Here is a 26,947-nt window from a genome sequence, read left to right as displayed (position 1 = left end):
CCACTTCCCTGCCTGTGCACCCCCCCCCACCGCCCCCATAACATTCGACTTCCTTGTGTATCGAAAATCTGAATACATTCAAGGCTGAAGGCTGAGTTAGACAATGACACCACTGCTCTCTGGGATAGAGAATTCCAAAGATTAACGACCTTTTGAGAGAAGAAATTCCTCCTAATCTCCATCTTCAATGGCAGATCCTTTGTTCTGAAACTGTGCCTCTTGGCTCTAACTTGTATGCATAGGAAGGAAAAGCTACATGGATAATATCCCAGACATCATGTCAATAGCCAAACAATGGGCCAGATTTTCCGTTCTCGGGAGGTAATTTGTTGATAACCTGCCTCACTGGATGATATACAAGTCAGATTTTCAAGTTTCACATGGAGGATGGGTAGCCAGGCATGGGGGCGAAGTTGTTTTTCTGGGCACGGCAGCTGTTAACTATTCAGAGTTAACCATGTTTAATCATTCATAACCATGCAGCTTCTATATGACAGAGTGGATGAAGAAACCAAAAAAAAATCAAAGCAATGAATGGCCACCAAAGGACCAATATAATAAGGCCAAACACAGTCAGTGATTACAAAGCTACCTAATAAACAGTCACTGTATTACTAACTTGCCGTGTGCCTGACCCTGAAACAATATAGATTCACAGAAATATCATTCTGGGAAGCTACAGCAGTTTTCTGGCTGCTAAATCTAATATACCACCAGTATGAAATTGCAGGCAGAGGCATACCAAATATTTAGGATTCTCTTGGGGTAAAAGGTTACTATTTGATACCATTTTTTGCTCATTCTTACTTTCTTTTAAAAATGGTGATATGAATTTTGTGCTGGCCCTAGGAAAGAGCACAGGATTCTTCCAGCCTTTTCTATGCAGTGACATCAGGCACTCTGAGGTTAGGGGTATTGTGGATATTATTGAGTTGAAACTGAATTACTTCACTCAAATGACATCACCATCTGTGGAGCATTAAAGGTCATCTGTGTGTCATGGGCATGCTGGCTTTCAAACAGTAAAAAACCATGAGATAAGGTTTCAAAGACTCAACAAACGGCCAAAAACATAACAGGCTTGTGAGAGAGAATGCTGCAGGAAATAAATATTTGTTGAATAGCTGGCCAAGTCTCCCTTGTGTCTAATTTATAAAACATATGTGATTTTCACTTGGTGGAGCAAGCATCTAGTGAGTCATTATAGGGACTTTCTGTTCAAACAACTGATAGCTTAGTATTTCGGAAATCACCCTTCCCAACGTATACCGTGTTTATTTTAATGTTACAAATTTTCACGCAGGCTCAGAAGTTTTTTAGTGAAACAATAATTTTAACTCTCAGGTGACTCAGATGCAAATTTATTGATTGGGCTGGATGAAGAGATAAAGCGATGTCTGTGACATGGATTTCCCCTTTCCCAATGTCAGTTTGAATCTGGCACCAAGTCAAGGGGATCTCCAGGCACCCAGCAATAGTGATGCCATGAAGCAGGGTAAGCAACCAATCACATTGCACTATTCTCACAGACAGTAAACCAGGAGATAAAATGTGCTGAAGTTTTCACTTTTAATTACAAATTTTAAAGGCAACCAAATAAAAGACTGGGACATACACATGGGATTGTGGTAGAAGTTGAAATATCATAAACAAACTTTCGGGGGAAAAAAATTAAATATGTGATTTTTCTTTATCATAATGGAAAAATTTGACATTCAACAAATATAAAATAAAATTTTCAGGGTCACTAATTAAGAACTTGCCATGCCATTAAAAACACAGTTACATCTCATTCAACAAGGTGTAATTTTTTTCAAGGAATTTTACAGTGAAAAAAGAGTGTAAAAGGGCAAGTTCTCATCTGTTCAGTGATTTCTATTTGATTATCTCTTGTGGGAACTTTAACAATGCACCCTATGGAGAAGCGTAGAATCACTGACAGCGACTACTAGATCTCCATGTTTAACTGTGCATGTGAGGACTCCCGAAGTTGCTGTCAGTTTCAGGGGAGTATCAAAGGCAAACGCCGTTAGTTTCACCATCATTACAATCTCAAAATTCAGGTCATTTTTTTTCCGATTCTCTCTTTTTTTCCAATGGCACGGACTCATGCTGGGGTGTACCAGAAGATCTCTATCAAAGTGGTCACTCTTGACTTGTGAATCAGGAGCCATGGTGAGAATCACAGCAGAACCTGACTTCTTTCAGAGTAAATACCAAGCAGTGTGAAACTGAACCTAGTAGACATTCTTTGTCTGTACTGAGCTAATATGTCTCAAGCTGGAGCACGCTCAGTGCCTCAGGCCGAGGAGGCTCAGAGACTTCAGTTATAAAAGTGTGCACATATGGGTGCTGGTGTGGGACTGAATTAGACTTGTTATTGATGGCTTCCCAGTTGATTAGATTCCAGATATACTCTGAACCCTCATCCATAAAGAATGGCTGCTTAGGTCCCGTGTAAATGTATCCCAACATGAGCGAAATGTACCCTGTTCCTCAGTGGGTGCTGTTGAGCAATATGGGAGAGGCAGTTCTAGATTCGGAGAAGAAAAAAGACTTAACTTGTATAAAACAGAACACACTAAAAACCATAGACCTGTGGATAATAAACCATTCCTGTCATAACTTATACAACTCACTTGTGTGAACGCCCTCACTGCCTAACATGCATCCTCTTTATAATTGCTTTTTCTTTGCTGTCCGCCCAGCTTACAATGATTGAGAAGCAGCCCACAATCCGAAGACTGCAGCAAGTTCTGTGTGCGATCTCAGAAGGGCCTTACACTGTCAGTGTGTGCAACGATATGCGATCTACCCTTAAATCAGTCAGGACAAGCAGTGAGCACTGGAAACTATGGATACTGCAGCAACACACACCTGTGATAATAATGGACTTTGGCCTTCAATTGTTACGGCATTCAAACAAAGTGAGCTCATGCCACCACACCGCGCGCACACACACACACACACCCCCCCCACCCCCCCGCCCCCGGCAAAAAAGAGATCAAGATCAACGATTTGCAAGCAACTTTGAAAAATACCTGCTGTCCCTGGCAATTGTAAATGCTTTTCTTTCCACACCTACATGGCATGGTGTAGGTTGTAATAATATTACAGTCACAAATCTGATGGCCAAATAAGTAAAATTATATTTGAAAAATTTCACATCAGAAGCATTCTGAAATGTTGAATAGGAAGCAACAAATGTTACAGCAATCAGTACTTCGTGAGGATATTGTTGACAACATATCAATGTTTTGTAGAACACAGAGTTCTTTCAGTTACTAGTGGATTTCCCATGGTGTCTATGTGAGTCAAAGGATATATATCATAACAAGGGTATTACTAAGTTGCACAAATTAAATGAAATGTTACTGGGCATGACAACTGTTCTGTACATTCACCTTACTGTGATATAACATAGCTCTAATGGTTTGTCTCACTGTGTATGCTCAGGCTGCCTTTGGAGAGATTGCACCAGTCTGCATACAAAAGACATGACCATCTGGTTCAAGTCACAAGGGGTACAACTGTTGCAGCCCCTGGTCACACTCATCATACAGACAGTGTGAGTCGCAATCCCACCAAAGATTCTCAGACAGTTTATGGGAGTAACTGTCCTGAGAACATATCTATGACAAACATAATTTGTAACAATCTCTATTCCTGAAGGTCTTCCCATTCCCTCCCATTTGCAGAGGATGTTTGTGTGAATAACTAAAGTAGAAGATAATCAATTAGAAAGAAAGTTAAAAAAAGTTCCAGTGAGGACAAAAATTTGCAGTTCATATATAATAAATATGAAAAATTGCACAACAGGCACTGCGACTGATGCCTTAGACTGTAATTAACAGCTCATTACAGCCCTTGGGCTGTGGCCAATTCAGTAAGTTCAGAGTCATCAGATAGGAGGCTACAGGAATGAACATCACAGATGTGACTATTTTAGATATATTTCTGAAGGTAACTCACTTACAATAACATGTCCTTTTGGATCACTCTTGCATGGAAACATTAATTTACTGGTCTGATCCAAGTCACTTTTAGTCTGCGAGGAGGCTTCCTTCTTTCTAAAAATAATTACCATCCATTCTCTTCACTAGTTAGCCAGTAGTTTTCCCTGGGAGTTACTCATTCACACACAACCCTCTTCAAATCGAGGGCAGCAGAGGGAACAGTTCTCTAGGGCTATTAATGACATTCCATTATGCTGAGTTTCCAACTCCCCTTCATTTTACAGATTACAACCTCATTTCTCAACAACCATGTGTGTATTTTCTTATACGGGAAAGGTGCAATGTGTATCAAACAGAGCAAATTAAACAAAGTGGGCCTAAACCAGCTAAATTGGACTACCCCTCAGCCCTTTACACATAACGGACCTCTTTCCTTATCAACTTTGAAATGTTTGACTAATGACAAGGCTCACATTTATCAGAAGGAGCAAAATGACCTATCAGTTTTAATCTCTCCGGCAAGGAGCCTCCTCCTGCAGTGAATGTCTCCCTCTAGTCTCCAAGGCAGGAACTGACAAAACTCACCTATCTGGTCGGATATGCAGTGCTCAATGCCTATGCTGCTGAGCTGGATAAGGAGTCTGAGTAACAGGGAGATTCAATAGATTGTCCTTTTTGATTGGTTTCATCCACCTTTATGGCTTACAGATCACCCAGGAGAATCTCGAATCATCCGGCCTGGCTTTAATCCTTGTGTGTGTCCCGCTCAAAGCAGTAGAGCAGAATGATTGGAAGAACTCGAAGGAATATCAGCCACCTTACCTCACGCGGGGCTGAAATTCAACTTTGATGCGGTAGTGCTGTGGGGTTGGGGTGGGGGGGGGGGGGTGGGGGGCGGCTTGCAACACTTTCTACTGAAGAAAGCTCACCATAAACTGCTGGACCCTCAGCCCTGAATTTACATTTATGGGGCTCTGGTGCCAGTGGAGAGCCTAACTGGGGTTGGGGGTAGAGTGGTGGGGAGGGTTGGGGAGAGGGGAAATGTGGCCTGGTCTGTCCAATTCTCAGAAGGCTGCATTAAATCCCTGGATCAATTTTTAAGTTTTGGCTTGCAAGTTGGATTTCCTTTGCTCATCATATTGCTCTACTTGCATCTTTATTCAAGCATTCATTTCCGTTACCTGAATTTCGTGTTGCAAAACTCTTTCACTGGCATAGGAGTGCCTTTGGGAGGTGCAATTGCCTAGATTTGGATGAGGAACGTGTCAGATTCTGAGGGGGCTTGACAGGGTGGATGCTGAGGGGATTCCCCTCATGGGGGAATCTAGAACTAGGGGGTACAGTTTCAAAACAAGGGGTCTCCCGTTTAAGATGAAGATGAGGAAGAATTTCTTCTCTCAGAGGATTGATAATCTTTGGAATTCTCTTCCCTGGAGAGCAGTGGAGGCTGAGCCATTGAATATATTCAGGCAGAGTTAGACAGATTTTTGACCCACAAGGGAGTCAAGGGTTATGGGGCCAGGCTGGAAAGTGAAGCTGAGGCCAAAATTAGATCAGCCATGATCTTATTGACTGGGAGAGCAGGCTCAAGGGCTGAACAGTCTACTCCTGCCCCTATTTCTTACGTTCTTATGGAGTCTGAGGGGATCAGAAAAGTCAGATGTGACAATTGCTGCACATGTTACACACACAGGCTTTCTTCATCTACCTTCATCTACCGATTCAAACAGTCCATCAAGGGCAGCTTAGGAGCAACCGGTGGATCCATTTCAGAAAGAAGGTTGACACATGGGTGTAAATCAGAAAGCTTAAGAGGAAACTGCACAGGCATTTGAAGGAGGCTTTGAATGGGGGACATATATGGTAAGCTGTGTATTTTGTTTTGCAACACCAGAGCTTTCCTGGTCTTTCCTGGTCCTTCACTCTCCTATGCTACTATAACTATGCTATCTCCTCATGGCTGATCTGGAGGCAACGTGTATGTCAGGGGGCAATGCTTCCCAAGGGTGTGAAGATAACGGCTGTATTAAACATCTTATGGCACCAGATCCTTCCTGAACCGCAAGTAATGACTTAGGCCAGGTGTCTGTCCTTGTGATGGATCAAGCAAGTGATGCGAGGCTTGTGTGCAAGGAACAAAGGCCTCATTATTTTCCCTATGGAAAGATGGCATCAACTTGATAGAATGTGGCCTCCACGGCAGAGCTCCTGAGGGGACAGAGGATGGTAGATGGTGCCACCTGGTACCAGCATGAAGATCATTAAACCAGGCTGACGTTCTTTTAAATTTTAGCCCTGGATCCAGATTTTCCACCTACTTCAGTAGGTGAGCTGCCTGTGTGCTGTGCAGTCTAAAGCTGATCTGGAAGTTTCTGCTATTTATTCTCTAGCCAGAGAGCGGTGAGAATATGGAATCTGCTACCACAGGGAGTAGTTGAGATGAATAACAGAGATATATTTAAGGATGGATTAGATAAACACAAGGAGAATTTACATCTTTTATGTAAATTCTATGTAATTATTCAGATGTCCTGTTTGCCCCCCACCAATACTGCAGTTAGCTCTGGCCTAGCTTTACCCCAGCATCTTAACCACTCCCAGCTCAGATATGTATAGCTTCATTTAAAAAACAATGGAGAACTGTACCTGGTCAGCAAAGCTGATGGCATCACGGACATTGAGCTTTTGGTACACGTCCCAAATATCATCCTTGATCCTATAGGCTGACTTGCGCATCAGTAGCTGGCTCAGGTACTTCTTGTCAAAGTGCTCCCATCTGCAAGAAAAATGGATACAGCGGCCATCTATAAATGTGTTTAAGCCAAGGAATTGGAGTGATTCTTACTAATGGCTTTGGGATATGGAGAATTAGAGGGGAAATTAATGCAGAACAGCCCCAGCCTCTTCACGTTTCCAAAGAATCAAGTGGTTCTAGGTTTGACACTTTCCCCTTCCTGTCACACATTCAAAAGTGTGAGGCTAACTGAGGCTGGAAGAAACTCCTTGTGGCCACAGTGATGTCATCGGAATGGCCCGGAGTGAAGGATGATATTGGAGCATGAAAGTCAGACTTTGCTTTACCAATAGCAACAAGTAATTTCAGAACAATATAAATATAGATTTTACACAGGTTCTTAGTAAAATACTAGGAATTAAAATTTTTGCCTTCAATCTCTTTCTCCTTTAAGTTACATTTGCCTCATATAGGCTCAATCTATTTGGATCAGAATGGTCCCTGCTCCAGTCGCATTCATGTTCATTCACATACCTGTGATGCCGGAGAATCTCCTGCAGCAATCTTCATAGACAGTATTTGTTAGACTGTGCTCACATGAGAAACAATTACACTGTGTATTTTTACTGTGAATTAGCCACAGGCTTGAAGTAAGGGTGAATTTGGAGGTGCTGTAAAAAAGGGGCTTTATTGACATGATCAAATGGTAGCGGCAACTTCTGTCACCCAGTCACAGAAAGGCATCAATGAGGGGTCTGTGTCTCACACCACCCACTCCCCCAGCTGCTCACTCCCAGTGTGTGTGATGGGGAGAATGAGAAAACTGCAGGAAAGTTACAGAGGCCTTCACTACATATGCTCCCTTTCTCACTTGTATTTATCTATCTTTGAACTAGTTATTAGAAAATCTCTAAATACCATGATTAAAAACAATGCACATCCTGCACATTTCACATTGAAGTATATTTGCAATAGCTTCCTTATGCTCTGATTCAGATGGTCCATTTTGATGAGAAGGACAAATTGCCAATGAAGTAGGAAATAAATAAAGCTAACTATAAATAAAAAATATAAATGTAAGTAAAACACAGTGTTTTAAAGCCCAGACATTGTAACCTTGGAAAAACCAGGGCTGCATGCAGCTGTTCTGACGAAAGGTCACGGACCTGAAACATTAGCTCTGGATGGAATTTTACCGGCACACCGAGGCTCCTGCCGCTGGGTCCAAATCTGCGTGGGCAAACGGCAGGATCACAGAGGGGATTTTACTAGCGGAAGCCAATTAAGAGCTCCTCACCTGGGCTCCCAGGGAGCGCGAGCTGCCAGTCCTATCAATGGTCCTATCGACAGCCCGGCAGCCTAGTCAGCGCCACCTATACAGGTGCCCTCAAAGGGCTGGGAAGAAATGTTGTTGATGCGCCTGGGCCCGGCAGGCAGGCTGGCCGGCCCTGGCGATCAGAGCGGTGAACTCCTTACTGGCAGCGTCGGGGGCGCAGGGGTGTGGGCGGGGGACCACCAGGGCCCCTTGGTGGGCCTTCGAGTATCCAGAAAGGAAGGACCCCCCTCCCCACTGGGACACTGCCTTGGTGTACAAGGTGATCTCCTCACGCAGCAGGGCAGTTGACCTGACACCAGCAAAACGCCGACAGGGGCATAAAGAGGCATGGATAGACCAGTTAATTGGATTAAATGGTCTCCTGCCTCTGTTTGGCAGGCAGACAAGCTGCTGTTTTCCCCACCTTTCAAAATATCCTGTGGCCACCTGAAAACGTCAGGCCTCCTGATGCTTTATGTTGTCTTTTCACCAGCAATCCCATCTTGATGGTGTAAAGAAAGAAGGACCTGCATTTACTTAGCACCTTTCATGCCTTTGGCTGTAAAGCACTTTAGTACATCCTATGAATTACATTTTGAAATGTAGTCATTGTTGTGATGTAGGAAATGTGGCAGCCAATTTGTGCACAGCAAGCTCTCACAAACAGCAATGTGATAATGATCAGATAATGATATTGATTGAGGGCCAAACGCTAACCAGGACACTGGGAGAACTCCCTTGATTTTCCTCAAAATACTGCCACGAGATTTCTTTCATCCAACTGAGAGGCTCAGCATAAAAATTTGCATCTGAAAGACTGGCAAGGCTAGGCGTGATGTCCTCCTTGTTTCAAAGGTCTGGTGACATTCACTGTAGCTCCCATGACCATTTGGGTAGCCGCAGATTGATGGCCACTGCAACAATCTTTATGGAAAATGGTGATTTAATAGAGGTCTTCAAAATTACGATGGGTTTGACAGAATAGATGGGGAGCGACTGTTTCCACTTGCAGAAAGTTCAGGAGCCAGAGGACACCGAATTAAGGATATTGGCAAAAGGGGAAATGAGAGGATTTTTTTTTTAAGCAATAAGTTATGATGATCTGGAATGCACTGCCTGAAAGGATGGTGCAAAGCGATTCAGCAGTATCATTCAGAAGAGAGTTGGATAAATTTTTGAAAAAGAAAAGTTAGTAAGACTATGAACAAAGAGCAGGGGAATGAGACCAATTGGACAGCTCTTCCAAAGAGTCAGCATAGGCATGATGGGTTGAATGGCCTCCTTCTGTGCTGTATGATTCTACACCTCAGAAGTCTTATTGAAGGAGGTGTAGCAAACAGCTCTTCTTGGGGCAAAGGCAGCAGCTTAAGCTGACAGGTGGATGAAGGTAGCAGAGACACCACAAGCAGTACATGATTAATGAGTTTGTGGAAGGAGCACTAAGTGAAACATATTCACAACGAGGACAGACAAACAGAAGAGGCAGGAGGGAATCTGAGCTCGGGTCTGGGCAGGTTACACATCCATGTCATGTTTCCAGTGCGTGGGAAGAGCCTCATATACATCAATCTGCTTTCAGAGTCGATGCAAGAGCACAAACTATTAGACTGATGTTTACTTATCTCAGATTCAGGCAGGAGGCCCCTTTAAAACTAACATGAGGCCACTTTTGAAATCTAGTGTTTTTGGAATGTGGAACTTAACAATGATTATTGCCAGCTGATTGAAAATTTGATTTAATTAATTCATTTATTAGCATGCTGCAGAATACATTGGAGGCAAACTCCAGAAAATTCTGATATTTCACCAGTGATCATATATTGTTCTCAACTGAACTTGGCCTATTAAAACTCTAAGTGATATCTCAGCAGTTGTACCTGTCTGATATTCAGCAAGGGAGGCACCACTTCTGTGGTTCTTGGCAGCCATGTAATCGGCAGCTGCACTCACCATAATTATCAAAACAGCACCAGCCCCATTCCACCCTGTTTGAATCGCAGCCCCTCTGCTGGAGCACAGACGGCTAATAAAGATCGCATTAAAAACATGCGGCAGCATCAGATTGTGTGGGAAAGTGAGACGCACAACGAGCCTTCAATACCAGATGTGGATTACTACCAGGAGGGACTATGTATCCTATTAAATGCTAAATAACAAGAAATTGAATGAACTGTCCAATTAGATTTATTGAAGCTTTGAATTTCTACAGTGATAATAACACGTGGTGCAGCAGCAAAATCAATTACTAGTGCATGTGTCTGTAAGGGAGAGGAAGGGGGATAATTTTGGTATGTAACAAAATAAATGTTGCAATTTTAGTATCAGTAAAAGACGCTATGACAAGTGAAAATGTTTGATTCTGTTTAGATATCACATACAGTTGCACGGTCTTTCATGCTGAACTGCTTCCACCTCAAGTCGATTACCATTTATTTACAAATCATACAGTTATCAACCAGAACTGACACCTAATCATGATTGAAAAAATATTGTAGGCAAGACCCTTCTTGTTAACGTTTCTTACTACTGCAATTACATACTACACTGGGAGAATCCAGAAATTTAGATTTCCCTTTGTAGTTTTGCACTTTATTAAAGTGTGAAAAATACCTAAATCTACAGATTCTCACTGGTTTATTGACTGGAAATATTTAATTCAATTACATGAGTACAACGACAGAAATCATGCTGGCAATACAAATACAACACAAAGCACAATTTGTTACATTTCACTTAAATTTTCAATTAGCAAATAAAATTTAACATCATGCATAGACTAAAATATCCTGTAATGATGAATTAAAGCTGATTAAAATCATTTTCCTTTATAATGAAACTGAATTGTCCTTCAGGATGAAGGGGGTGTGCTTGGGAAGGTTTTACAGCACCATCTACCGCTCTAAGTTAGTAGAGATATCGGACTTTGAACTGCTGCAGATTCACTGAAACACTCAACAGGGCTGAACAGTATTTTCTAATCATCGCATGCTTTCCTTCACAGCACCCAACAAACTTCTGTACAATTATTTATTAGATTTGCTGGTCATTTAACAGACTAGTGCAGCAGTTGCTCTCTCATATAGTACCTGTTGGAGAGTCAAGGGCAGGCAGTCTCCCTGCTCACTAATGAGTTTGAGCATTTCCAAAACTATACAACATTTTAAAAAGTAGAAGAAAATCAAGATTGGAACCATAAAGCATGATATGCGATACAGTATATGGATGAATCAATCAGCCAGCAAGAAGGATAGATCAGGCAGAAGCATATATATCTATAACAGGACCAACTCATTGATCAGCTGGAGAGCTATGAACAAATCTCTCAACATGACATTTATTGTGTAATAAGCTTGATGTTTGCTAATTGTGTTGCAAAAAAAAACCCAAACTATTAACCAATCATATAACCAAATATATTTTCCAGCTCATTTTCTGTCATTGCAGTTTTCCACTGCAAACCAGCACATAGCCAGTTGACAGGAGTTGGTAAACAGAGACATCAGTTCTGTCACCAGCAGCACTGCCTGCTGTTCCCTTACTGCTTGCCCAAGCTGTTTGGTGACTCTCCAATTTTCACTCCTCATTCCACTCTGCAATTTACACTCACACTCACTCTTAGCCTCACACTCCCACTTTGTTCCAAATCTCTCGTGCTCAGCCTCTGAGCACTGCTGCAGAAATATGAACTATGAGCAGTGCAATTTAAATAGCAATATGTCCTGTCAATGTTTACTTTATTCCATTTAAATCTCTTTTGTGCATTTATTTTGTTTTTACTCCTCTTTTTCAGATAAACTTTACTATTCAGCTGGGTAGGTCTCTGCTCATACTTCCTTTGAAGCCAGTCTGTTGGATTTGGACAAGGACAACCTGTGGCGATTCATTTACATATTGTCCAGTCCTATTAAATCAACTCATGTTGCCCTTTAATAGACTTCAATAGATACAGGAAACATGTAATCACCTAAAGCAATTTGATAGGAATGGGCAATATAATAATCCTCTAATACCTTTAAATAGGGGTAGGAGGTCTAATATAATTAAACAGGAGCAGGGATGTGTAATCCCCTAATACAATTTGATAAGATTGAACAAATGAAATCCTCTGATACATTTAAATAAGATGGAGGATTATGTAATCCCTTAATATGATTTGATAGGGCTGCACAATATGCACCATTATCACTATAATACAGGAGAAAGAGAGTGAGGATAAAACTGTACCTAGTGGGGTGCCAGAGGGATCAGTGCTGGGGTCACAATATTTACAATCTATATGAATAACTTGCTTGAAGGGACCAAGTAAGTATATTGTAGTCAAATTGGCTGATGATACATAGATAGGAAGGAAAACAAGTTGTGAGGAGGATATAAAGAGTCTTCAAAGGGATATAGATAGGTTAAGTGAGTAGGCAAAAATTTGGCTGATGGTGTATAACATGGGAAAATGTGAGGTTATTCACTTTGGTGGGAGGACTAGAAAAACAGAATATTATTTAAAGCGAGACGGATTGCAGAATGCTGTGGAACAGAGGGATCTGGGTGTCCTTGTACATGAATCACAAAAAGTTAGCGTGCAGGTACAGCAAGTAATTAGGAAGGCAGATGAAATGTTAGTCTTCATTGCATGGGGGATGGAATATACAAATAGGGAACTCTTGCTACAATTGTACAGAGCATTGGTAAGTCCACATCTAGAGTACTGCTTACAGTTTTGGTTTCCTTACTTATGGAAAGATATACTTGCATTGAGACAGTTTAAGGAAGATTCAGTAGGTTAATTCCTGGGATGAGGGGGTTGTCTTATGAAGAAAGGTTGAGCAGGTTGGGCCTATACTCATTGGAGTTTAGAAGAATGAGAGATGATCTTAAGAGACATATAAGATTCTGAGGAGGATTGACAGGGTTCTGAGAGAATGTTTCTTTTTGTGGGGGAATCTAGAACAAGTGGAGAAAGTTACAAAAAAAGGGGTCTGGGGTCTCCCATTTATGACAGAGATGAGGAGGAACTTCTTCTCTCAGAGGGCCGTTGATTTTTGGAATTCTCTATTCCCCAGGCAGCAATGGAGACTGGGTCATTGAATATATTCAAAACTGAGTGAGACAGATTTTTGATCAAAAGGGTTATGGAGAGCAGACAGGAAAGTGGATTTAAGGTCACAATCAGACCAGCCATGATCTCATAGAATGGCGGAGCAGACTTGAAGGGCCAAGTGGACCAACTCCTGCCCCTATTTCTTTTGTCATTTTGCTTTTATACATTTAAATAGGACTCCTTTACCTAGCCCACTGACCCAAACTTCCTCCAATTTTCCCCTTGTCCTAACCCTGAACTCACAACCTTCTTTAGATTCTCTCCTATCTCTCGTCATGCCCTGCCCAAGCTCAACTTGTCCATAAGGCCCACCTCCTGTGCCCTTGACCCTATTCACACTAAACTTCTGAACACCCAACTTCCCTTCCTGGACCCAATGTTAGCTGATACTGTTAACAGTTCTCTCTCCTCAGGTGCTGTGCTCTGTCTTTCAAATCTGATGTCATCATCCCTGTCTTCAAAGAACTAACTCTTGATCCATCCATCCTTACAAACTACTGTCCTATCTCCAATTATCCTTTCCTCTCCAAAGTCCTTGAATATGTTGTCACCTCCCAAATCCTTGCCCATTTTTCCCAGAATTTCACGTTTGGAATCCCTCCAATCAGATTTTCACACCTGCCACGCTACAAAAATGGCTCTCATCAACATCACCAATGACATCCTAGGTGACTGTGACAAAGGTAAGCTATCCCTCATTGTCCTTCTTAAACTGTCTCCAGCCTAAGACACAGTTGATCACAGTATCCTCCTCCAACACCTCTCCACTGACATCTAACTATGTGGGGCTGCACTCTCTAGCTCCATTCTTACCTATCAAATTGTTGCCATAGAACCACTTGCAATGATACCTCTTTCCTCTCTTGCTATGTTACTTCTGATGACCTCCAATGATCTATCCTTGGTCCCTTCTTACTTTTGTCCCTTGACATCATCCAAAAATACAGCATCAGTTTCTTCATGTACGCTGATGACAGCTGTTTCTACCTTACCATCAGCTCTCTTGACTCTTCGACTATCTCTGCATTGTCAGATTGTTTGTCCAAATCTGGTTCTGGATGAGCAGAAATTTCCTCCAATCAAATATTGGGATGACCGAAATCAGTTTTATTTTGGTCCCCACCATAAACTCTGTTTCCTAGCCACTAAGCTAAAACTTCTCCCTGGCACCTGTCTGAGACTGGGGTCATACTTGGCCCCAAAATGAGCCTCTGATCACATATTCATGCCATCACTAAGTCTTCCTACTTCCATCTCACGTAATATCGCCCAACTTGGCCCCCGTCTCAGCTCATTGGCTGTTGAAGCCATCATTCATGTCTTTCTTACCTCTAGACTCGATTATCCAATTCGTGCCTGGCCAGCTCCTAACTTTCTTCCCTCCATAAACTCAAGGACATCCAAAGCCCTGTGTCTTAGCTTGCACCAAGTCCTTTTCTCCCATCACCCCGTGCTCGCTGACCTACGTTGGCTCCTTGTTAAACAAAAGCCTGATATTAAAACGTTCAAGATTGTTTTCATATCCTTCCATGGCCTTGTCCTTCCCTATCTCTGTAATCTCCTCCAGCCCCACAACCCACTGAGATATCTGCAATCCTCCAATCTGACCTCTTGAATATCTGCGGTTTTAATCACTCTACCATTGGCAGCCATGTCTTCAACTCCTGTGAAGCACCTTAGGATCATTTACTATGTTAAAGGTGCTACAAAAATACAATCTTCTAATAGAACTGAGCAATATGTAAATCCGTAATACATTTAAATAGGAGCAGGGGATATGTAATCCCAAATGCAATTTGATGTGTAACCCCATATTATGGTTTATTAGGGCTGAATGAATCTTCAAACAGTTATAATACACAAATACTGAAAGGCAATTAGATTTTGTGAAAGTCATGTGTTTAGAATTATGTAGATTACTGTTGGTATTATTAATTAAAAATGCTTATTGAATTCTTATAATGCACTTTAGTGGATCTGTTAACTTATTGAAAATAAATTGATAAATGTCTGTGTTAAAATAGTAGATGAAGGAATGAACATAATAGCAACAGTCATTTTTAGACTTGTTGCCTTCCCTGTTTTAAAGTAATCTATTCTTGGTTAAAGCTATTATGCCCTGTGTTATACTTTACTGTATAATTATTCTGTAATAAAGTTCAAAGCAATATAGCAGGACTTAAAAGCTGGAGGGACAAAGTAATAATAATTTATCAACCAAACGGTTATGACCCAGTTATAAATATTGCAGGCCTACATTTATCTGCAATATATTCTCTAATGTATATTTAATAACAACCTTAAGAAAGCTGGTATGTTTACATGCAAAGTGAACTGCTGAGAAAGAGGATAGATTTTCATCCCTCCCTCTATCATTTTGCGGTAATCTGACAGAGAAGATCACTCGCCCCACATAGAACATAAGAAATAGGAGCAGAAATAGACTACATGGCCCATCGAGCCTGCTCCGCCTTCAATATGATCATGGCTAATCTTGAACTTCAACTTCATTTTCCTGCCTACTCCCCACATCCCTTAATTCCCTGAGAGACCAAAAATCTGTCTATCTGAGCCTTAAATGTATTCAATGATGGGGAATGGACTGGTGGGGGGAGGGGGGCGGGGTGGGGGCATTTTTCTTCTAAGTATTTGCATATTAACGCTGTATTCTGGAACGGGAAGATATGGAAATTGTTTCATCATGTGTTTGGAGTCTAGGTGGCGTTCTTTGAGGCTGTTCAACTTTCCCCAAGTAAGCTGCTTAAGACTATGGCCTGAATCATCTGGTCAGCAAGCGGGGGCGGGCCCCACTCGACGACATGTAAAATGACGTGCGGTGACATCGGGTGTGTGTCCCGACGTCACCGCGCGTCATTCAGATCTTTAGTTAGGCAGGCGCACAGAGGAGTCAGCTGCGCGCCCGCTGAACTGTCAAAGGCCTATTAAAGACATTTAAATACCAATTAAAAGAATTAACATAGCTGCTCATCCAACCTTAAGGTTGGCGGGCAGGCGAAGAGCCCAGGCAGCCTTCACATTTATCATGAAACCTCATCCATGGGCAGGATGATGTTTCATGAAGGCTTTATAAAGCAAATGAAAATTTTTATTACAAATCAGTGACATGTCCCAGCTCATGTGACACTGTCACATGAGAGGACATGTCTGAATATTTTTTTTTCTTTATTTCAAATAATAATAATCAAACTAATCTCTGAACAGATTTCTGCACTCTGTCGCGCACATGTGTGGAGGAGCGCAGGCCCCGACTCAGCCTCCTCCCCCGCCCGCACAGGGAGCGCTCAGCCTTAATTGGCCCGCCACATAAAATGGCGGCGCGCAGCGATTGTGGGTGGTGATCGGTTGCACGTGCACCTGCTCCTGCTCAGCCTCCCTGACAGGGAGAAAATTTTCCTCTATGGATTGTGAAAATCATAACTCTTTATTTACAGCTACTATATACATACTAAGACCTCTACACAAGGTTGGAACTTCTTCTTCCTCCAAATCTCTGTTGTGCCATCATGTGGTGTTACATCATCATTACATCAGCATCATGTGTGCTTCTGATGTTAACCCTTTACTCTACATCTCCCCCCAAGTCTTTATCCCTATTATATACATCTTCCTACATGCCGGTGTTGCATAAATTCTCTTCAGTGAGTGAATGACTGCTTCCGCCGTGATGCTGTGCAATCCATTCACTTCAATCCACCTTGAAGAGTAATCAACAACAATAAGGAATTTCTTGCCTTTAAAATCAAATATATCCATTCTCAGGAGTTCCCTTGGCCTTGATGGAAAAGTAGAAGGTGATGGTGGTTTCTCTTGCTCTTGGCTGTTCACTGCACCTGTAAAGCAACTTGAAATCATTTCTTCTTCAGAAAAAGTAAAGCCTAGCCACCAGGCTGATTGCTATCCCTTTGTGACCTTGGTGAAGTCTTTGAAGAACATCAAGAAAAAGTGTTCTCGGAATGACTATTCCATCATTAAAAACTAGGGGATCATCAATGATTCTGAGCTGCTTTCTTTGTCTGAAGTGCTGCCGTAGTACTGGATTGTTAGGAGTATAGTCTGGCTGTCCTTGCAGACAGTATTTTCTTATCTGGGCACATTTGTCATCTTGCTGCTGTGCTTGTTTTATCTCCTGCAACTTCTTTGCAGCAGGTGTTAAGTAATGAGAGATATTTACGCTTCCACCTCCTCGATGAAACACAAATCTTCTAAATTTGCTACTTCAACTGGTATCCTCGATAGTGTATCTGCTGCCATCTGGTACTTCCTTGAACATACACTGCCATGGAGTCATATCTCATTAACCTCAATCTGAACCACCGGCGGCGTCTTCGAGAATGACTAGTGGCTTTTGGTCTAATTCAATTTTGAAACATAATTCCATCACATAGTCCGAGAATTTCTCGCATGCCCATGTTGCTGCCAATATTTCCTTCTCAATTGTAACATATCTTTTCTCTGTGTCTGTGAGTGATAAACTGGTCTATGTTTACTGTCTCTCTGTACTTGGAATAATATTTCACCTAGACCTGTAGACGATGCATCTGCTGCTATTATGGTCAATGGTTCTGGGTCGTAATATGCCAAAATGACAGGGGTAATTAAAAGATGTTTCATTTTCTCAAAAGCATTTTGCTAGTCCACGTTTCAGCACCATTGTTGACCGTGTCTCAACAATTGTCTCAAAAGCTCATTGACCTGCCAAATTTGGTGAGAACTTGCCTATTTGGTTGACCATCCTGAGGAAGTTCTGAAGGTCAGTAATATTCCTAGGTTGTGGAAACTCTCTGACATCTTTGTTTTTTGTGCCTCGACTGTTATTCCAGAGGCTTATACAATGTGACCTAGAAATTTAATGATAGGTTTAGCAGACCCACATTTTTATTCAATGTTAGGCCTGCATCCTATAAAACTTTCAGGGCTGCTCTGAGTCTACGATCATCCTCTTCTCTTGTGGAGCCATGTACAAGTATGTCATCCATATGGCATATTACTCCTTCCATACTTTCTAGGGTTTGAGACATTGTTCTTCGGAAAATTTCAGGAGCAAACACAATTCCAAATGGTAATCTATTAAAGCAATAACGACCAAATGGTTTTATAAAAGTGGTCAGCAATTTGGATTCTTTGCCCAGAGGAAACTGCCAAAATCCACTGTTCTTCATCTAACTTGGTGAATTGTCTTTTAGTATGCTAGTTTGGCAAGACTTTCATCCACTGAGGTGTCGGGTAGGTCTCACATTCCACTGTTTAGTTTAGTTGAGTTAAATCCATGCAGATTCTTATACAGCCATTTGGCTTTGGGACTGTGGCTATTCCTGAACACCGTCACGTTGGCATGGGATCAGTGGTGTAACTCCTTGTTGTTGCATCTTTTCAATTTCACACTTGACTTTGTCCAAGAGTGGGTGAGGGCCTTTCCTTGGTGTGAAGAGGCAAATTTGGTTTAGCATCAGCTCTTAGGGCGATAAGGTACTCCATCTTCAGTATTCCCAAGCTTGTAAATAATCTTGTTAATTCATTCCGAAGTGCACGCCTGCAATGCTTAAGCAACTCCATCAACTTTATAGATTAGCTTCAATTTTAAGTGTGCCTTCCTGCTTGGTAAACAAGATTCTTGATCCTGGATGACATACAGTGTTCAATTGCTTCTCTATCCTTGTACTTCAATTTTTCCATGTAGTCCCACTGGACCCTGTAACTTGATAGATGAAGGTTGCCGTGTAATGTACGTAAGCCATTTTACTCTGTCAGATAAGACAGAAACACCTGCCTCTGTGTCTAATTTTAAACTCTGTGGGGTGTCCATCCACTTAGAGTTTAATACTCCAGTATTCATTTCCTATTTCAATTACTTCCCCTAGGAAAGTTATTTCCTTTTTCTGTGGTTCTTCCACTTCTTTTACATGGCTTGGCTTTCATTTTTTTTGATTCCTATCCAGACCGTGTTTTAGAGCAGTGGGCAATTTTAAAATGTCCTATTTTTCCACAGTTATGGCATTCTGCTCCCCTTGCCAAGCATTCTTCCCGTTTGTGCAGGTTTTCCCCGCCACACAGAGAACATTTCAAGATGGTGGTTAGCGTGCCTTTTCCTCTTTCGTGGGCTTCCGCTTTGGTGCGTTTTCCCTCTTTTGGCCTGTACACTGAACAGCCTCGCTCATTTGTTTCCATGGGACCTCACCTTCCTTGCAAACAAATGCTGTTTTTTGCCCTCTAAGCTCAGTTTGCCTCGTGATTTGTACTGCCTCTTGTCTGCAAGAGATCTGATACAGCTTCATCTAAGACCTCAACAACTATACAATCATGAATCAATTCTTCCCTTAATCTTCCATAGTCGCAATTTAGTTTCTGCCAGCCTGTATAGATCATTGATGAACGAATCCATGCTCTTGCCTGGCCTTTGTTTCCACTTGTTAAATTTTGCCCTTTCTATGATTACATTTTTGTGAAACAAATGCTTGCAGGACTCCTTCACAAAAAGTCGAAGTCTCATTGACTCCCTGCCTCGCTATTATGTTGTCAGCAATAACTCCCACTGTATAAAGTAATGTACTAACCTGATCCTTTTGTTCTTTTTTGTGCAGACCAGAAGCAGTTCGATATCTGGAAAACCTCTTTTTCCGGTTGTCCCAGTGCTGAGCCCTGTTGTGAGCCTTCAACACTCCAGAATGGTTCCATGAGAGGTAGTATGGATTCCATTAATTTACCAAGCCCTGGAATAGGTGCTACTTCACTGGCGTTGCTTGTCATTTCTGGTCTGTGCTCGCTGCTGTCCGGACTCCAGGTCTGTGTCTCAGCTTGCATCTGCTACACCTGCAATGCTCCGACTCTTGGTGAGCTTTGAATCTGCTCCTTTCATCCTTCTTTTAAGGATCTCTTGACATGCCAAGTCTGTAACTGCTTCTTCGAGTATTTTCTGGGTCTTTTACTTGCTGTCCGCTGCCACCATGTTTTATGATGGGGTTCTTTGGGGCTTGTCTACTTTCTCCGAGTAAGCTGCTTAAGACAATGAGGTTTGTGAAAACCATAACTCTCTACTTACAGTTACTATATACTTATTAAGACCTCTGCACAAGGTTGGAACTTCTCCTTCCTCCAGATCTCTGTTACTCCAACATGTGGTGCTACAACCTCATTACATCAGCACATGTGCTTCTGATGTTAACCCTTTACTCTACAGTATTTGGGCCCCTGACCAGCTCTCTGCCTGTAGAAATTTTCAGTCTATCTGGAGACACGTGCACATTGTAGAATGAAAAACTTGCATATAAATAGCACCTTTCATAACCTCAGGACATCCCAAAATATTTTACAATCAATTATGTATTTTTGAAGCGTAGTCACTCTTTTCATGTAGGAAACACAGCAGCCACTTTGTGCACAGCAAACTCCCACAAGTAGCAATGACCAGATGATCTGTTTTAGTGATGTTGGTTCAGGGATGAATGTTGGCCAAGCCACTGGGGAAAACTCCCTTACTCTTCTTTGAACAGTGTCATGGTTTTTTTACGACCACCTTAGAGGGCAAGTCTTATCCAAAATGAGAAAATGTTTTGGCCTCATTTTCTGCCCTTGACAGCTTCTTAACTACCACATGCCTTTATCCTATTGAAAGCATTGGATAGTCTTCAAATTAGCTTCAACCTCAGATTTTGCCATTGGCAACACTCCACAGCTATTCAAGAGGAGATTTGACTGTAACATGGTGAATTAAATGATGCTCTTTCTCCAAATGAAAGACCTCAGCTGCACCAGGAGATTGGTCCAACTGCTCAGTGAGCAGCTGGCAAGAGCTATCTTCCTGCGAGAAGCAGATTCAAATGCTGCCACTTATGACTCCCAATCCAGGAACCTTCTTGTTAAGAGGTAGACAGACTACCATCTGTATTCCTGGACCATTCTTGCTTCTTTCAGGAATGTGTGTGTCCTGGAATAACTGCGTTTTACAAATTGTGCTCAGCAGGTTCCTTTTCATCACCCCCTGCAACGGACAGAGATTTTCTCAAAACAATTTTTCCCTAAGTTACGACAATGTTTGACTACATTACAACAGTGACAGTGACGACAATTCAAAAGCAATTCATTTGCTATGAAGGGCTTTGGGAGATTGTGAAAACTTAATTAAAGCAAGTCTTTTGTCTACTCTCCTTAGGAGAAATGCTTTGACCCTAAAAGAAAAAAAATGGCACATTAATAGGAATTGATTCTTTAATAGGAAGGTCACTTGTCTATGCTATAACTAAAAATTTTAATTTTTTTAAAGTACTTATTTCTTAAAACAATTAGTTACACAAACAGTAAATGAGATATTCAGTTGTGGAAACATTGCAATCCAGAGTAAGACATATTTTTGATTCATAAATTTGAAAGTTAAGACTTAGACATCTTTACACACACAGCATAGATGACATTAGCAAAAAGATAATTATATGAGAAATCCATCTCAGAGAAATAATGATGGTGCAATGAAAATACTGAATTGAAAGCAGTGCAGTTCTGTTGCACTCAGTCTACAAGAGATCTCCACAAAACAATAATTTATTGTAAATTATGATTTATAGGAAAAATAATTCCAAAGCATTCATGCAGCCATCTTTCCTTAATTGGGTTAGCTGAATAGAAATTCATGTAAATTAGGTGCTTAGTTTGTTACTCACTTGTCTCTCCAATAATGGTAACCATGGTGACCTACAATGTCTTCCACAGCTGCCAGAATGTGGTCAAAAGCCTTTGAAAATAAGAAGCAAAAAGTGGTGTCAGATTCCTAAGAATGAACTTGCTGCTGATGAATAAATGGCCACAAATCAAAATGAATCGCGCATGAGCTGACTGACCAAAGAACACAGAGGATCACCATAGAAGCAGGATACAGTTGCTACACTCAGGAGCAACAGTCTTAAATGCCAATAATCCTGTTGTAAACTCACTATAAACAAAATGTAGATAAAGTAACATTAAAGAAAAATGAGATGCTAAGGCAACTTTAGTTTAACAGTGTGTTCCCATAGTGACAGAGAAGGCTCTGGTTAACAGTTTAACTGCAAAATGGAAAAACTTAGTTTTTGGATTTCAACTAATGGCCATTACGTGCAGGTAATTAAGTGTTTGGCCTCCATTTATCTGGAATTCCCCATTGCATGGGTGTTCAGGATTCACCCCAGCTGGTAAAGTTGAACTGCAATCACAGTGTTGATAAATACAAAATTACAATATTCCAATCTCTACTGCAAAGTCTTCTCCTTTCAGTTATACCCGACTGGGGACACGACAGAGGGAAAGGAAGTGACCCAATCCCTATTAAAAACATGACTGAAGTTTTGGCTTATTGTGGAAGACGAGACTCCAGGGTTTGAATTCGCCTCCAGTTGCCAGGTTTTTGGTGATATGGTCCTCATGCTTGTCAAACTGCCTCAAACCTACTGCAAGCTCCTTGCTGCACTCTTTATTCACCTTGGAGGGCAGGTTGGAGGACAGAAAACCACCCTTCACGGGCTTATGTGCTGAGGGACAGATCCGCAATGGGGAAAGGTCACTGTCTAAGGGATTTCAGCCACAGTGCACCGAGGGGCTGGAAATTGTACCGAACCCCTCCGGTTGTATGGCTAACATTGAATGTATGCGGCATACACTACACGTATCACAATTGTATTGGAGCATCTTGGTGTGCAATATGATCTATGTAGAAAATTTGAATATCATTGCACTTTCTGTAATGACCATTTTGAAATGTTTTGTTGTGTTCTTCTAGATATTTTATGAATAAAGTATATTTTTGCAAAGAACAAAATCAGGAGCCCACTCACCATCCTTAATTGGGGAGTGTGCCCTCTGGTCATTAATTGGCCAATTCTTTGGAAATCATGTCGGGTGAATATTTCCGACACGGTATGTGTTTGGGACCTGAATTTGATCCTGGCACCAGGTTCCCAACCCCAGAACAAAATTCCTGCTCCCAATTGCCAACATACATGCACTGGTTGTGGGTTGGGAATCAATGACTGTGAGAGCATGCACTTGTCACAACAGAGGAAAAAATATTAATTTTAAATTAACAGGTGACAAATTGAATTCACACCAAGAAAATGGTAGGGTTCCTGGAAGAAAACAGACCAGGTTCTGTATACCTACACGTTCATGCAACTCTTCATTAAGTGTTGGCTTATGATGATCAGTCCTTTTTACTTTCAGCCATTTAACAAGAGGTTTAATGGTCAGTCCCTGGAAAAGAAAATATATAGCTAAGGGTTTGAATGGAAATGCTTGGGTATACACAATGTTGATAAAAAATAATTAAAGGGGGTGAAATCAGTCTTCTGTAGAAGTGCTAGTGAATCCACAACCCATTTCACACGCACCTGACCTTTTCTGTTGACTACTGATTCACTATCGCCTGTTTAATATAGTCACCTAAGATCAAATTCACCCCCCTAGTTTTTAATGGTAAGTTACTGTACACAATGGGTCATTCACATGGTGCATGTATCACAGATATCCTGTAAGTACTTCTGAACAAAAAAAGCATTAGAACATAAGAAAGGAGTAAGCTATTCGGCCCCTTCAAGCCATTCAATAAGATCATGGCTGATCTTCTACTTCAGCTACACCTTCCTGAGTTATCCCTATGTCCCCTGATTCTGTTCTATTCTATTCTATCTAAGTGAGATACCCTGACTAGTTTAATCAGAAACTGAGGAAACTCATCAGGCATGAATCTGGATGTGACAATGTGTAACTGATTAACTCAGTGATATGTTACAGCAGTTAGTCACTTCTTCCAGAGAAAGTGCACGTCTCATATTACTAAAATTGAAGGACTATCCTTTTTTTGGATCCATATGTTGAAGTGGCCTGTTACTGTAAGAAGCGAGTTCCGCACTGACCGAGTGAATGCATATTAAGTACGGAAAGACCTCACTGCTGTGCTCCTGACAGATTCAGATCCAAATCATTAATGATCACAAATGCTTTAATTGCACTGCAAATACTCATTTGATGCTTGTCCCTGTTTTAGGTTAGCGTGATTGAACAATCCAGAAGAACACTGCAAGCTTCTCACCACTGTCAGATTATTGAGAAAACAGTTATTGTATTTACCTGTTAACCAGCACCGTGCTGATGGTGGATTTTTTTATGTCACTGAGGAGATGGCAATTTTGTCTGCTCTCAATTAAGATTATAAGTTTACAATAGAAACCTCTAAACAATTAAAATCATCATTTAAAATTTAGAATTGCAATGTTCAGGGAATTCAAAGAAACTTCTTTACTCAGAGAGCACTGAGAATGTGGAACACGCTGCCAGATGCAACAGTTGAGTTGCCACATGGTATCGTTGGGTGAATAGCATAGATGCATTTAAGTGGAAGCTAGATAAACATGAGGGAAAAAAGGATTAGAAGGATATGCTGGCAGGCTCAGAGACAAAGGTGGGAGGAGGCTAATGTGGAGCATAAATATTGGAATAGGCCTGTTGAGCTTTATGGCCTGTTTATGTGCTGTAAATTCCACGCTTGTAGTTATACTGCAGCTGGTGTAACACCCAAGTGATATGAAATTACTTACCGGAGCTGGTCTCACAGCCAACACAGAAACTTAAACTGAAAGTGCTTTGGCTACAGTCATATTATATGTGTTGTGCTGTTACAAAACTAAAACTGTGTTAAAGTCATGCAAAATGTGCAGCTTTACTGCTGTTAAATACAACATAAATTTTTGAAGTGCAGAAGACCTTTTCCGAATGACGGGTGTGATAGGCAACCATCTGGATAGACATTATTAAGTCAAAAATAAAATCATCAGGGTTAAATTGATGGTTTAGTGAGTAAATGACATATTGAAATCAAGGAGGCTTCTGTTTTGATCTCTAGTTTGTGTTGAGGTGGCTGATCTCAACCAGATGGGGGCATTACAGTTAGCCTCAGAGCCAGAGGGCTTGTTAAGGCACAAAAAATATTGATCAAGATATCCAATTTTTTTTATCTATCCTGGACCCCTGCAAGAAAGCTGCATTTGTGGGTGTCTAATTAATATTGGTACAGGTTTGGTTTGATACCTTCCAATTGCTGAACAGACACTGTCTCGAGCTTAAATGCTTCCAGTGGCCACTTAGGCGAGTTACTACAAGATTTCTGTGGCTGTGGAACCGTAACCCAGTACGGGTCAGTATAAGGGAGGAGAAAACTCACAAGATCCATAATCTCTTTTGTGTTCAGTGTCATCGTGAGTTAAGTCACGTAGCAAGCGACTATTTTAGTTTTGACTAATCACTGAATCATTCAGTGACTCATTTGTGTATCTGCAACGTGACAGGACCTTCAAATGGGCATTACAACAGACAGGAGACACCTGACTGCTTTATGCTGTGTCTGTTAGAAAAATTCTAATGCAAATGGAACTTTAGTAATACTTTTGGCTGCTTGGTACAAATTTCACTTTCAACAAAGGTTAGCTCTGCATACAGTTAACAGGATAATAAATCCACAGATACTTGCTTATCTGCCCTTCCCATCATCTAATTAACGCCTTTAGTTTGCTGAGCTAATTGCAGTATACAAGATGGCTATTTTTGTTTGTTTCTATGGAGATTTATTAGCCTGCTGCACAGATCCACAATATTTGGAGCAACTAACTCTACAGATTATTTTGTTCAATGATGAACATCAGGAATAAAACACAATTTGGAAAATATGCATAGGCAAGCTGAAGGTTGAAATTAAGTACATTTTTAATATATTCAATATTTTTACATCACTGCATTGAGATTAAACTCGTGTACTCTTAATCTTCAAGGCTTGATGCGGCTCTCTTCCTTGAAATGCAAATAGGCTAAATGCTCTGAAGTGTTGTTCAACCAGCACAGTCACTGAAACCACTGAAGCATGGCCAGTGGAGGGAATATCCCTCCCCCAGCCAATTGATGAAGAAAAGCACCCAATCGACTAGTCCAGCATCTTAATCAACAGGTACACAGGTCCTGATAGCTTCCCTTGATGTCCATTCTGCAGTAGTCTCTAGTATTATCTAGGCCTGGGTCTCCTAGTCCTCATTCCTACTCCTCATCCTGAGAAAATTTCCATCTCTCCTGACCCTCCCTGTCCCCACCTCCACTGAGGAAGCTTGCAGCCACCATCATCTCCACTAAGGTATTTTAATCTCAATCTCTCCCACTCCCAGTGAGGTGTCTTTCAGCCCCTGTTCTCCAAACTCATGCTCACAGACAGTTGTCAGCCTTGCTGACTCCCATTGAGTTGCATTTCACTCCCGCAACAGAGGCACTTTTCAATCCTGCCATAAGACCATAAGACATAGGAGCAGAAATTAGGCCATTCGGCCCATCGAGTCTGCTCCGCCATTGAATCATGGCTGATAAGTTTCTCAACCCCATTCTCCCACCTTCTCTCCGTAACCTTTGATCCCCTTACCAATCATAGAACCTGCCCTATGGCAAGCCACTATTCAGCCATGCATACATTCTCTCCCCCACCCACTTTCTCTCCCTCCCCGCCCCTTCTCTCCCCCTCCTCTTCCCTCCCCCACCCCTTCTCTCCCCCGCCCCTTCTCTCCCTCCCCCTCCCCTCTCCTTCTCTCCCCATCCCTCCCCCTCCCCTTCATTCCCCATCTCTTCCCCCATCTCTCCCTCATCCATCCCCCAACCGCTTCCCTGCCCCTTCTCTCCCTCCTTTTCTCTCCCTTCCCTCCCATCTCTACCCCACCCCTCACCTCTTCTCTCCCTCACCTTACACATTTTCTCTCTCTTCCCTCCCATTCTCTCCCCACCCCTCTCCTCCTTTCACCCCCCCTTTTCTCTTCCTTCTCTCCCCACTTCTCTCCCCA

General features: G+C 41.7%; 1 protein-coding gene across 1 annotated transcript in view; it reads right to left on the bottom strand.

Annotated features, from left to right (window-relative positions):
* slc9a5 (solute carrier family 9 member A5) overlaps positions 1-26,947 on the bottom strand; it is a 164,858-nt gene that overhangs the window by 79,783 nt on the left and 58,128 nt on the right. The window contains exons 7-9 of the mRNA XM_078544154.1: positions 23,244-23,333; positions 21,773-21,843; positions 6,603-6,732 (exon numbers count right to left, since the gene is read on the bottom strand). Coding sequence (XP_078400280.1) covers positions 6,603-6,732; positions 21,773-21,843; positions 23,244-23,333 — 291 coding nt within the window. The remainder of the gene's footprint in view (positions 1-6,602; positions 6,733-21,772; positions 21,844-23,243; positions 23,334-26,947) is intronic.

This window comes from Cetorhinus maximus, chromosome 6 (assembly GCF_964194155.1).
Source record: "Cetorhinus maximus chromosome 6, sCetMax3.hap1.1, whole genome shotgun sequence".
NCBI classification, from domain to species: Eukaryota; Metazoa; Chordata; class Chondrichthyes; order Lamniformes; family Cetorhinidae; genus Cetorhinus; species Cetorhinus maximus.
The sequence above is the reverse complement of the archived record's forward strand: the minus strand, read 5'-3'. Positions and strand labels throughout refer to the sequence as shown.